General features: G+C 43.5%; 1 protein-coding gene across 1 annotated transcript in view; it reads right to left on the bottom strand.

The window, feature by feature from the left end:
• The window catches only part of cacna1ea (calcium channel, voltage-dependent, R type, alpha 1E subunit a), a 64,483-nt gene extending 52,506 nt beyond the window's left edge, over positions 1-11,977 (bottom strand). Inside the window, exons 1-3 of the mRNA XM_071921764.2 lie at positions 11,711-11,977; positions 3,716-3,821; positions 3,291-3,430 (exon numbers count right to left, since the gene is read on the bottom strand). Of these exons, the coding sequence (XP_071777865.2) occupies positions 3,291-3,430; positions 3,716-3,821; positions 11,711-11,976 (512 nt within the window). The 5' untranslated portion in view covers position 11,977. The remainder of the gene's footprint in view (positions 1-3,290; positions 3,431-3,715; positions 3,822-11,710) is intronic.
• Between the last annotated feature and the right edge of the window lie 1,434 nt (positions 11,978-13,411).

The following is a 13,411-nucleotide window of genomic DNA, read 5'->3' on the forward strand; positions in this document are numbered from 1 at the left end:
TTCAGAACACATTCTGTAATTTCAAAAATGCATCACTGGCTGTAAGGAAATCTCTTTTTAGTTCCTGAAAAGTTTACAATTTACAAGGTTTTCATTCAACAGCAGTGATTTGCTATTTAGTGCAAAGCATGTTACAGTGTCTTGACTGCATATATATTTATATAGGTGGCCCAGTGGGAATCAGACAGCTCATCCTGGCAGTGTGCTGTTATCACACAGATGTGTTTGGCTGTTGGCTAGTAAACACAAACAGTTAATACATCCAGGCAGATCCAATACATTTCATTTGAAATGTTTGTTAAAGTGATGTACCAGGTATTATACTTAAATACAAATTTCTTGCATATGGACTATGGTTGCCTAGAACCACAAATACACATAATACCACAAATATAAGAATTGTCCCTTATTCCTTTGTATAAAGATGAAAATGAGACAAAATAGACTAATAAAATATGCTTGTAGACTGTGTCTGTTGCTTATTTGTGTCTGTGACCCTTCCTGTCTGCAAAGGTCTGTTAATTACTGACTGATAGACAGCGGCGGTGACTCATCTAATATTACCAGCAGATCTCATAATCTTCACTCACTCCCTAATAAGGTTGCAAACCTCGGGCGATGGCCTATGAGTGAGCATATGTGTGTGTGTATCTGTACGTGTGTGAAGGGTCTGTGTATGTGTGTGTGTGTGTGTGTGTTTGAGAGAGAGCGAGAGAGAAAGAGCAAGAGAGCGAGAGAACGTTTTCATTAATTCATCTTTGCTGTGGCCAGAATGATAATTTAGAAAGGGGTCTATCTACAGCTCACTTCATCATGCTGAATATTAATAAAATGAGACCTGCAAGGCAATTACATCCAGATAGAGAATGTCTCATCCCGAAATCACAATGAGGTTCTAATTCAATCCATAGCAGATAAGGGAAGAATAAACGCTTTGGCTGTTTACCGGCTGTTTACCGGGCATGTCTAGAGATTCCTTCATATTACTACGACTGATGGAAAATGGGTTCTGTGAATTGCAGAGAAAATTACGGTTTGTGTTTCTAACATCAGAATCGGTCATTTGAAAATACCAAACGGACGTAGAGAAGCACGCACTGACCACTGTCCCAGAAGACGGCAAACACATGAATAAGGATTGCCCAGTCTAAACACAACTCACTGTAAAGTACACACTACAAAGTAAAGTCTGATTACAACATCTGTCATCCATGGGAAAAGTAAGACTAGGCAGGCCTCTCTCTCTCTCTCTCTCTGCCTCTCTATCTCCCTCTCTCTATCTCTCTCTCTCTCTCCCCCCCCTTCAGAAAGGTGAGATTAGAACAATCCATTAGCATCCAGTGTGTCTGTCTCGCTGTGTTTTAATTAAGCTTCTAATTTTGGTCCTAGTAGCTCGCCGTGGGGCTGAGTGTCTTCGCCGCTGTCACACGTCAAATGATCAACAGGCTGAGGAGGCTGGGGGCGACTGACCGCACACTTCCCTACTGTCTTCCACAACACTTCTCCTTATGTCACTCCTCCTTACACCCTTTCTCTCCCCCACCTCCCTCCCTCTCCCTCCTCCTCTCTCTGACGAAGCGCTGGGTATCGTTCAGAGCCTCAGCTCGGCTCATCAATAATGGAACAGCCAGAATCATGTAGAATTCTCTAAGAACCTGTCTGACACCCTTTGTACTTTCTGCGCTATGGATTTATTAATATTTCATCCGTGTGTGTGTGTGTGTGTGAGTGTGAGTGTGTGAGGTATCAAGGTTAATCGACTGTTTCATCAAGCTCCTCCTTTAAAACCATAAACATTTCCTCTTTCTGCTCTGACAGTGAGTCACTTTACCTCTCTTGAAAAGGCAACTGCTATAAAATGCCCTTTAAATGTAACACCTTTCCCTCACAGAATAGATAAACTGGTATGAGCCATAATTCATGTATTGTAACTACACAGAATGAGATGATGGATTATAGGAAAGCACAAGCTGTAACCTCCTCACAACAGTCTACAGCTGCTGTTGGCATCACTTCACTGCTTCTGTGTTCAGTTTGGTCCAACATTGTGTTCAGGTAGCAACAGGTTGCACTTAAGCCTCAAGTTCTGCTACACTAGTTTGAATCTCTCCAATGACTCTGAGGTAATGAATTAAGTAAATGAAGGAAAATAAATCCAGCATTGGCAAGTGGAGAGGTGCATGCTGCCTCCTCATGTGGGTGAGTTTAACACATTGATTTCCAAAACTACTGTATGTTAGCAAAACCTGTTAACACACTATGTGAATGTACATGTAAATTGATGTTTTAAGTGGTATCTGATGCATGAGGATTCAGTATCACACCCTGATCTTCATCTAATTCTTCTCCAAACAGGAAATAAAACACAAATACAATCCTACTGGGGTCAGTCAGGCTGTTACTTAGGGTGCGTTCACATCAAGCATGTTTGGAGCGGTTTATTTGAACTCTGGAACAGGTGTGAACGATGCCATTTGAACTTGGGTGCAGACCAAATAACCGCACCAAGACTGCCTTAAAATGCGGGTCTCTGTCCTCTTCCAAGCGAATTGCAGGAAATTATTCCAAAATATAAGGTTTTATCGGTATAAGGAGATGGATATTGAAATCTGATAGCCTGCATTTACTCATGCTTGAAAAGCCTAGCAGAACAAAATGAACCGAGGGAAAACTTGGAGTCAAGATGAGGTGAAATGAACACATTTCCCAGCAGTACTTAAGTATGCAAGTGACGGACTAGAATCAGATTTGATTTCCCCTCCAGCGCCAACACCTCTAACCTGTTGGGATTACAGGTTACCAAAACTCTGTCCAATAAACAAGCTACTTGTGAGTCCATGTGTGTTTGTTTACAAGCCCTGGCTCGCTTGTAATTTGGCAGTGTGAACCTAAATGAACCAAATACAAAAATGCAACAAAGCAAACTTTTCAACTGTGATTCGGACCATAGAAAACAAACTGTAGGTGTAATCAACATTCAGTAAAGACCAACAAACAACAAGGAACTTCATCTCAAGCAATGCAAAGCAAGGTATTGGCCAAACTTGAGCAACCATGCCCATTAGAAACAACTGTGAGCTGTGTGTCCAAAAAAGCCTGTAAACATTTGAAAAGCCACATCCCTCAATCTTTTACCTGAATATGGCACATCAGGTGTTTAGAATACACTGCATCTCACACAGCAACCACTCCTATGAACTGATAATGCTAATCCCTCTTCACAGATCTGCATCCAAATACCATACAGTATAAACACACACACACACGCACACACACTCAGCTGCACTCACCCACTGAGGACCACTATGAAGTCCATGACGTTCCATCCGTTCCTGAGGTAGGAGCCTTTATGGAATACAAACCCCAGGGCGATGATCTTTATCCCCGCCTCAAAACAGAACATCCCTATGAAGTAGGGCTCCGTCTTTTCCTGTTGGTGCAAAGTGAGAGAAAAGTCAGATAGGCAGACTGATTTTTAACAACAACAACAAACTGAACTGAAATTGAAGGACTGTGTGCATGCGGCTGTGTGTCATGGTTGGGGTCAATTTGAAATTTTTTGCAATAAAAAGGTTCTTTGTTTATTTCTGAGAATGAAGGCTCCATCGTAATTATATGAATTGCAGTTTTGATTGATCTGAGTGACTTGAAAGCAGATTGTGAAGTGTGTGCCTGTGCGTGTGTGTGTGTGTGTGTGTATGTGTGTGTGTCTCACCAGTCTCTTAGACATGGGTGTTTTGTCCTCTCCTGGCAGGTGCTGCTCCAGAGCCAAGACGATGCAGTTGGCGATGATGGTGGCAAGGATCATGTACTCAAACGGAGTGGAAGGCCAAGGTTAAGGAGCTTACCAAACATTTAAACCTAACTAATGCTGACTTTCTGGTAGTATCTGCTGATTTACCTTAAAGTGACATATGGATTATTCACAGTTTGAAAGGGAAAGAGATATACACCAAATCAAATCAAACACAAAACCAATGCAGTCTATTAATCAGAGGATGCCAGTAGTTTTGAAAATGTGTGTGGAGTAAAAATGACACCAGGAATGTTATTATACCTTCTATAGGGCACAGAAAGTTTGCTCTCAATTCACCAACTGACAACATCGATGCCACTGGCAAGCTGTCAGGATGAATCTGCAGCATGTACCGTATGTATTCTGTCTCGTTATAGGCTAGTAGAGCTGTGGAACCATGCAATGCAGAGCAAATGGTAGGAAGCAGTAAATCCTCTCCTCTCCTCTCTTCTACACAGCATTCAATTGATCATAACTGCCATTTTACAATATATGTTGCTTTTTCACGTCAAATCACACGGATTCAGGATAGGACAGAATTATTTTAGTTAATTAAATCAAAGCCACCAGCACTGCAACTTCACTATAATATAATGTAAGTAGAGATAAACAGACAAACATTGATTCCTCTGTATGAAACAGCATTAACCTGGCATGTTATAAGCCTGGGGGCCAGAGACTCATCCAGACAGTGCCTCTACCTTATCTGAGGACAGCTGCAACAGACAGGGACACACACACACACACACACACACACACACACACACACACACACACACACGCACGCACACACAGGCAATCGAAGGCTTATCGAAGAGGGATGAGTGGGTGGGCCAGAAACCTGATCCTACAAATAGGGTCACTCTTACTACAAGCTTCCCAGCCTGCACCAGCAGACCTCTGCCGGTTGACGGTTCAACTCAAGCAGCTCTGAGGTTGAGCTAAGCCAGCAATGTGCTCTTTATCTAATGCGATGCGTGGGCTGTGCTCTTTCTCCTGGTTATGTGCAGAAGAGGTAGGAAGCAAGGGAGCTTAAATCTGCAGAGTGGAGAGAGGGAGAAATAAGGGAGAAGAACGAAACGGTAAACAGAGCGATGAGGGGGAAAAAAGGGTGATCAGTGAAGGAGAAGAAGACGGTTATATAGAGAGAGACGGGGGAGCTTGAGAAATAGGTGGGTTGGAAGGAGGCAATGAGAGCGAATAAGAGTGACGGCAGTGGACAGCGGACAGATCGATGTTGTGCTGGCAGCTGTACCTAGCAGGGTTATCCAGGGACATGTGAGCGATGAGAAGCTAAATAAACAGAGCAAATACAATCTGACTCCCACCAGCCTTCAGGGATTCTAGCTCAAACCTGGGCTGCGCCGCACATTGACTCAGTGTTTGCAAGACAATCACTGAATTGTTCAAAACCACAGCAGCCATCAGCATCCAGTAGATGATGAGAGATTACAAAGAGCGGCTTACTACATAATGTCTGTCTCAGTCTGGGGGCTCACAGTTTGTTTTTCTCTTTTTAAGAAGTGAAGTGGATCTTCTGATTCACTCCCCTACAATCACCAGCAAGGCTTTAGCCACAGTGAGAGCTCTCAGCGGCAGCCAGCCAGCCACACCCCGCATTCCCTCAAACACACTCAACAAACAGGAGGAGGGGGAGAGGAGACGGGAGGAGGGACGGGGAGGTGAGGAGGGGAAGAAAAGAGAGAAGATGAAGACAGAAGGAGAGAGGAGAGAGGTATCCACGGCAACGGGCTTCTCTCCCAGCCAAAAGTCAATGCCACAAGATGGTTACCGGGCAGCTGAACTATCTCTGGCTCCCATGTATCTATGGCTCCATACACACACACACACACACACACACGCACGCACGCACACGCACACCCACACACACAGAAGCCGATACACATACTTAAGCTACGGCTCAATGCTGTATCTGAGGCTAATTTAGAGCACAACATGAGGGACCTTGGCCAGCGTTTTAATCTCACTCAGATGAATGAGGTTGTCAACTGAACAAGGACTTGCCAAAGGCCTCATTTATAAAAATGTTTTTTTACTTTATCCTGGATTAAACTGTGCAGTCATTTCCAAGAACATGATCAAAACAAGTAAAAATTATGTCTATACCATTAATACATTGAGTAATGACAGGAAGTTTTTAAGAAAACATATATCTCTGCATAACAAACTTTTAAATGAGACCCCAGGTGTGAATCTGCTGTCTGTGCCTAATCATGCGAAAGTATAAATGGGGGAACAACGGCCCAAAATAAAACAAGGTGTCAGGTTGGCAGATTGGGCAAAGAGGGTGCCAAGAAATAGATGGGTTGATAGTTTGATCCCCAGCAACAACGGTGTCTGAAGCTGCTTAAGTGCCCCTCAGCAAGTGCACATAACCTGTTGCTCCAAGGACTGATGGTGAAAATTAGCAGACATTGTCTAAAATGCATTGATAAACCATGTAGCTGTTGCCACCATAGGATGGTCGCATACCTAAGGCCCCATAATATTATTTTTTATTTGCAAACACAAACTAATACATATAGTACATATACATATACATATACTGTACATATAAATACACATAGGCTGCTCAACAGAACACACAGATCTCTGATGTAAAATTTCATGACTTTTCCATAACTTTCCATCACTCACTTTCCAAGTCGGCACACTTCCATGACCTAAAGATTTAGTTCCTTCCTGGTTTGTTAAAGTTGTTTTTCAGCTCATAAAAGTTCTATAGGGGTAAAGAGTCTTGTTTCTACAACTGCTGTGGAGAAGCTGCTATACAGTGTGTACAAACCACCAGCTAATGCAGTGAATGTGAGAAACACGTTGTAAAATACATTCTGGTAAATTCCTGCAAAGTGACCGATTTGTAAAATTCCCTGATATTCCCTTACTTCCCCAGAGAATGAATCAAATTCCCTGACTTTCCCTGACTGGAACACACACCTCCCAAAATCCCATGAAATTCCATGAAATTCCATGTCCAGTGGGAAGTCTGTTCACAATACTTCACCCCACTCAACAAGTGTCTTTAACCAAAACCAACCTATCCGTCTCGGTGCTGCGTGACGTCACGAATCGTCAGCCAGCCTCGGTAAGGAGGCGTCTCGTGAGGGACGCTGTGAGTCACAGTGACGATGGCGCTCTGCCTCGACTCTCAAACATGCGTGTAAAAATAGACACAGAGATGGAGCGTGATGCGCGGTGCATCTGTGAACACGCCGAAGCCCAGATTGGATTCAAGCCCCATGTTATTATTATTACACAGGGGTGAAAATCAAAATGAATCACAGGCATCTGAGCCTAGCTTATTGGAAGTCTGTGAGTCGGCTGCAGCGTGTGTGTGTGTGTGTGTGTGTATGTGTGTTTGTTATGCAGAGTACAGAGGGCAGGATTATATATACAAACATAGAGGAAAATCAGGGGTGTACTCTCCAGTTGGAGTGATACAAAGAAGTAAACTGATGATAAGGCAAATTCACTATATTTAACTATATTTAAGGCTGGGGAAAGAATAAAAAATTAAAAGGACAAAATGGAAAATGTGACGGTGAATTTTAGTACATTTCTGAGGATACAGGTATGTTTTCTGGTTCAGGAGAGATGACATTATAATATATAAGCTCTTTTGCATGTACAAATGTAGGCAATGTTTGAGTGCAAAATTAAGTCAGTGTGCTATTCACTGACAATGAAGCCGCCTAAGGCTCTACACCTGCATGACATCAGGGTTACTGAGCTCTCTAGCTTAGGTATGATTGGACATAAATATTGTAATGACTCTACTGTTATATCCCCCCAAAATAACACCCTGGATTCTTAAACTGAGCGATATTTCTCTTCCTTTGTGTATCTATAGGCAACAAAGCTGACCACAGCTTTGTAACTGAGGGGCTAATTAAAATATGTGTCATAAAATGTGTAAACAACTGAACAATACTAGACTGAACTGGAGCAAACAGTGTTTAAAAGCTACCTTGCAACAAATACGTCTGATACAGTCCAGAGCTCGACTGGCTCTCGGTCCTGAATCTACTTTCAGGTCCACTCCACCTCCATCTGAGCCTCCGGCCTGAACCAGCCAGTTAATCCTGAGGATGAATGTGGCCATAGCTCAGTCAGTCCTATTCACACACGACAGCCCTCCGACTAACCCGTGTCAGCTCCGAGCCATAGCCTGAAATGATTGTTTTGTTCTTATACACACCTCTAGGTCAGGAAATGTAGAGGCAGGTGGATATACAGCCGTTCTACGGCCAGTAGTCTTGATGGACCGTGAGAAGAAGGGCTTTAAGAATGGTGGGACATACCTCAAGTCTGATGTTTTGTGGATTGAGAATATGAACTTTCTGTCAGCAGATTGTTGGATTGAAGAACAATGCATGCCTAGCAGAGTGCATGGCAAAATGTCTGCGAATAACACAAGAGTCAAGGCTATTTATACTAGTGCCATATTTTCAACTAGTGTCACCTTAAAACTCTAGGTAGCACCCAACAAAGCAGGGAAAAGCATAAAGACATTCTTCTCTAATTCAAAATGAATGAGAGTTGTGTTTCCAAAATAAACCTGAAAAAAAAGAAAAACCACACCCCTGTCTTATGCCGGAAATGACTGGAAAATATCGGTTACCAGCGGCCATGTCTCACTAACACATGGTTATTTCCGCATGCACCGATGAAACAAACTCTATTAAATCCAACAATCAATTATTTAGAGGTGTACCTTCTCACTGGGAAACTTCCCACTGCGGGGGCCTCCCAGTAGGGATCAGACAGGAGGAGCAGCTGCCAGCCTCTCCAGGCCCGCAGCACTCAACTTGGGCCATGTGCTTCATTAGCCCTGCCTCTTCCCTGCCAGCCCCCGACCGGCCTCGCATCGACTGCCGCCGCAGGTAGGCTGCCAGGCAGAACTCACACATACGAGCGCGCACACAATCACCCCTCACCCCTCACGGCCACATCCACACGCTCGTGCACTCGGAAGCCCACACACACCACTGAGGCTCCTATGTTACGCCCGGGCCACGGAAGCCTCTAGATAATTCCTGCATTGATCAACCGCTGTTAATTGAACACTCAGAAAGAAAGAGCCACTTATGGCAGGGTGACAGCGGCCCGTTGTGCTCTAAACACAAGGCTGACCTTTAGGAGATGTCGTGCTGAGATTGTGCGTGTGTGTGTGTGTGTGTGTGTGTGTGTGCGTATGTGTGCGTGCTTGAGTGTGTGTGCATATATGTGAGGCGAGGGTGCTTGGTTGTCTGATTGTGTTGGTGCTCTTATGTATATGTGAGCACTAAGATGATAGAGCAGTGTGAGTACCAGTTTTCTCTATGCGTGTGTATTTGTATGCAAATGTATGCATGGATACAGTATGTGTATGTGCATCCGTATGTAGGAAATGTGTATGTACTGTATACATGGATGTGCGTACTCCTGTAGATGTTGTGTTTGAATCTTCACACCTCAAACATGATCCACATGCATGTTAGCGAGCCTCTCCTCACAGAAAGAGTGGATATTGACCAGAAGCTCAACCACCTGCTCAGCATCACTCCCTTCAAAACCACAATAGGAAACAATATGAAATAAGATGACTCAGTGACTAATGACTTGATATAATACTATACGACACAGCAATCAGACATCATTACATATAATGCCTGTTAATGTCTGTTAATCAGATACAGTTGAGCTCATTAGATGTAATGGGACACTCCCTCCACAACAACACATTAACATGAAGGTTATTTAGTCTGGCCGCTTTCCTTCTGGTCACGGACAGACTTCAGTTCGGGGATGTTGCTAAATAAATAATATTCTGATTTAAAGCCATTTCTTGTCATATACTTTTTCCATAGAGTATAATTCATAAGTAAATATGGTCCAAAACTGGAATTCTGTTGTGTGCCATTTCTAAGGTAAAGGTGCCTGTACTAACATTAAAAATATCCCAACCGCTGGAGGGCACAAATATCTGTAACACTACACCCAACGCAAACACACCTCAACCTTTTTTCCATCACGTTTTCACCCACTTTCTATTTTTAATCACTTCAATGAATGTGTAAACCCAAAGAAAACAACAATAGACTCTGCTGAACAATAGAAGCATGCCCATTCTATTTGCTGGGTTATTAAAGTCAGCAGGCCAGTCAGTCAGTCAGGAAGCTGCTGAATGGAGCTGAACAATAGCGGTGGAGAGGCCACACCTGGCCGAGACACCTGGTGAGCTGCACTACAGCAGCACAAAGACACCACCAATGGACATTTAGCGTGTGGTTCTCCTCAACAACAGGCTGAGGAAACCAGAGTTTTCCCTTTTCAGTCCCTTTTCAGTAACAGACGAGTGAGTCATTGGGTTTTGGCAAGTGGCCAAGTAATCATGAATGTAACAGCAAAAAGTTAATAAAAGTGTTATACGGATTTGGATAATGCCACTCTCTGGTTCATTGACAGTGTTTGGGCAGATAGTGACAGCTAAATTTTAGTATTGCAACTTTCATGAGTCAGGAGGTTGGATCCTGAAAATTAGTTTGAATCTACCATTCAATTATCTACATTACTCACTGGGAGAGACAGTGTTTATGCTAGTTACAGCAGCGCTACATAGCCTCCTGTTGACAGAAAAGACAAACCGCCATACATGAGAATAGAAAACGGCCTGTGTGTCAGTCTAATCCACTTTCCACTGACTCCTCCCCTATGAATTTTTGTTTCTCTCTATGCAGCTACAGTCATACACTGCAGAAGATTTACATCAATATTATTTTATTAACTGTTAACTATTTGTTTGTAAGAGAGTGCCTTCTGTATTGAACCTCATATATCTTGTCCATTAGGTCGTGCTTCTTTGGTGAAGTAAGGCAGGGCCAACCATCATGGCTTAAAACATCATTGTTCTATTCTATTCTATTCTATTCTATTCTATTCTATTCTATCTTATTAAATGTGTTCTCTGCTGTTAGCAGGTAAATCTTTCAAAACTGAAGAGTGAGTGTTGATTTTAACTGTTTTTTAAGATTATCTGTGGTGGCCATAGGGAATATGAGACATAACCAACAGTTATTCAAGATAAGGCAAGTCAGTCATGAATCCATGACTTCACATTGGCCAGTCTGAGTCATCTCAGTACTATGTGGCCGTGACTCCTGTCATTACATTCAGCCGGTGGGATTAAAACACTGAAATGTGTTTGATCAATCAATCAATCACACACAGACACAGCAGAATCACAGAGCCGCAAGAAACAATTCAACCGAGATACAAAGCAGAAGAGGTGAATGAGGCTGAACTCAAAACACTGATGACACTCTATAAGCTCTTTGGACCTCTGTGTGTGTGTGTGTGTGAAGGGGCGGGGGGGGTGGTGGGGGTGGGGGGGTTATGAGGGAAGTTGCAGCCAGGATTTTGAATTTCCCTTCTCCCTCGTGTGTGTTTGTGTGTGTGTGTGTTTGTGGGTGTGTGTGCTGTCCATGGTGCTGAATTTGCTTCAATGGCGCACAGCGAAACATATGGCAACAGTGGAAAAGGGCATTTGCCTGTTTGAAAACATAACTGTTTACTTGTTGCCAGGGATGTAGCTAGTGGAGGGTAAACCCACCTAATCTCTTTTTATTCGCAAAATACAGTTTAGCCTCCTTTTTAGGCTGGCAGAAATCTTAATCAAGTAAATTCATAGCTGTATATCAGAGAAAGTAGTATCCAACTGATGTAAGTTTTATGAGTTATGCTTTTCTGGAAATATGATTGATTTTGGTTTCTATTGTTGGTTGTTTGTTGATCACCAGCTGGAGTTTACCCACCTTTTAATTTCTCTCCTACGTGCCTGTTTGCGCGTCTTGGTGAGTGTTAACGTGTATCACACCTTACCCACTTCATTTCCACCCTAAGCAGAAAGGATATGGCCACTCTATGATTTTCTTGGCGTACTTCCTGACCACGTTGTCCTCCCCGAAGATGAAGAGGGACCTGTTGACGGTGAAGCAGTTCTGCCTGACGGGGATGGGGTTGTACAGGGCCATGGTGCGGGCACGCTGCGCTTTGGTCTGCTTGAATGCTGGGGAGATGCCACCTGTGGACACGGCGGCCCCATCCCGGTTGCGGTTGCGCTCGGAACCCCCATCCCCAGAGCTCAACAAGCCCGGGACGTCGTCTCCGAACCGGGCCATTCTGCCAAAAGCAAACCAAAACGGGAGAGAAGAGAGAGTCAGGGAGGGAAAGGAGGTTATGTTCTCCTAGAAAGCAGGGCGCGGTGCGGCGCTCGGTCTGACAGCAATGGAGGGGGGAGATCTTGACCAGCTTTAGTCCATCAGTAGGCTAATTTTATTCACAAAAACATCGTGTCCAGTGTTCTAACACTTCAGTTAAAAACCTTCACGGCTTTCTGTCCAGTGTGTAACGTCTTCGCTCCAGTGAGGAGCCCAGACAAAGCAACACGTCGTTTTCCCCCTCAAGTGCGCTCTGCGTAAAACAGGACACCGATCCAAAAATAATTCAAATTTGCATCATTTAACACTCCGGCGTCTTAACTGAAATCGTAAGCTCTCAAAACTCGGTGTGTACGGTCCATTTTGCAGCGTTTTATCCATCCAAATCCTACTTGTAATAGCGCACAGAAAAGCCGCAACAGGTCACGTCTTCAGAGCGGCCATCCTCAATCCCCTGAGTGAAAAGAAGAAGAGCAGGATGATCCATTGATTTCAAATCAACAAACGAGCAATAGTCCACTGACTCCTTTTAAACATCTGATCACTTCTGTCTTCCCTTTCCTCTCCTCTTCCCTCCTCTCCTCTCCTCTGTTCACCACCTACCACAATCAGCACTACTGCATGCGTAAAAGCACGACGGAAAAAACTTTTCGCATTTGGAACAACATTTTCCCTTTGGTCGTCTCCAAAACACGCAACGCGGACACAACAAGCTGTCAACTACATGTCACACGGGCGAAAAGAAAATCCTCTATCGTGTGCCCCCTCGTCTCTGCAGGAGGACGGTGAAGGAAGCATCTCTTTCCCCGCACTGTAAGAGCAGAGGAGAAGACAACTAGATGTGCTGTGTGTCCTGATGCGACCGCCACACAGCACACAGATCAGAAAGCCTCTCCTAACCTCTGTCCAACCCCGCACATTCCACTTTTATTTGCAGATGGGGTTAACAAACGGTGTGCTGACAGGAACAAAACGTAATCATGCTAATGTAATTGATAGGCTCATAATTTAATAAAACATAATTTCAACGAATATTAGATAGCCTGCCCCGGCCTCCACCCCGAGGAGTGGAGATTATGTAGACCAATTATGTTGAACATTAGGTTTTCTGTAAATCCTATGGAATATTCACTATAATATTCCTACAGCGACTTGCATTGTGTCTATGATACTCAATAATGAGTTTACAGTGATCCTATCATACTTTATGGTAAGTCTATTTATTATCTCCTGTATTCCTACACTAATCCTATAAAATGTTATAGCTTATACTTTTGCTGATCATTAGCCTACTGCAGGCCTATATAGTATCCGTGCAAAATGGACAATAGGATTACTCCAGCTGTTTTTATTAAGAGAAGAGAGATATGACTGGTTAATTACCATGTGAGGAGGG

Source organism: Centroberyx gerrardi, chromosome 9 (genome assembly GCF_048128805.1).
Source record: "Centroberyx gerrardi isolate f3 chromosome 9, fCenGer3.hap1.cur.20231027, whole genome shotgun sequence".
NCBI lineage: Eukaryota > Metazoa > Chordata > Actinopteri > Beryciformes > Berycidae > Centroberyx > Centroberyx gerrardi.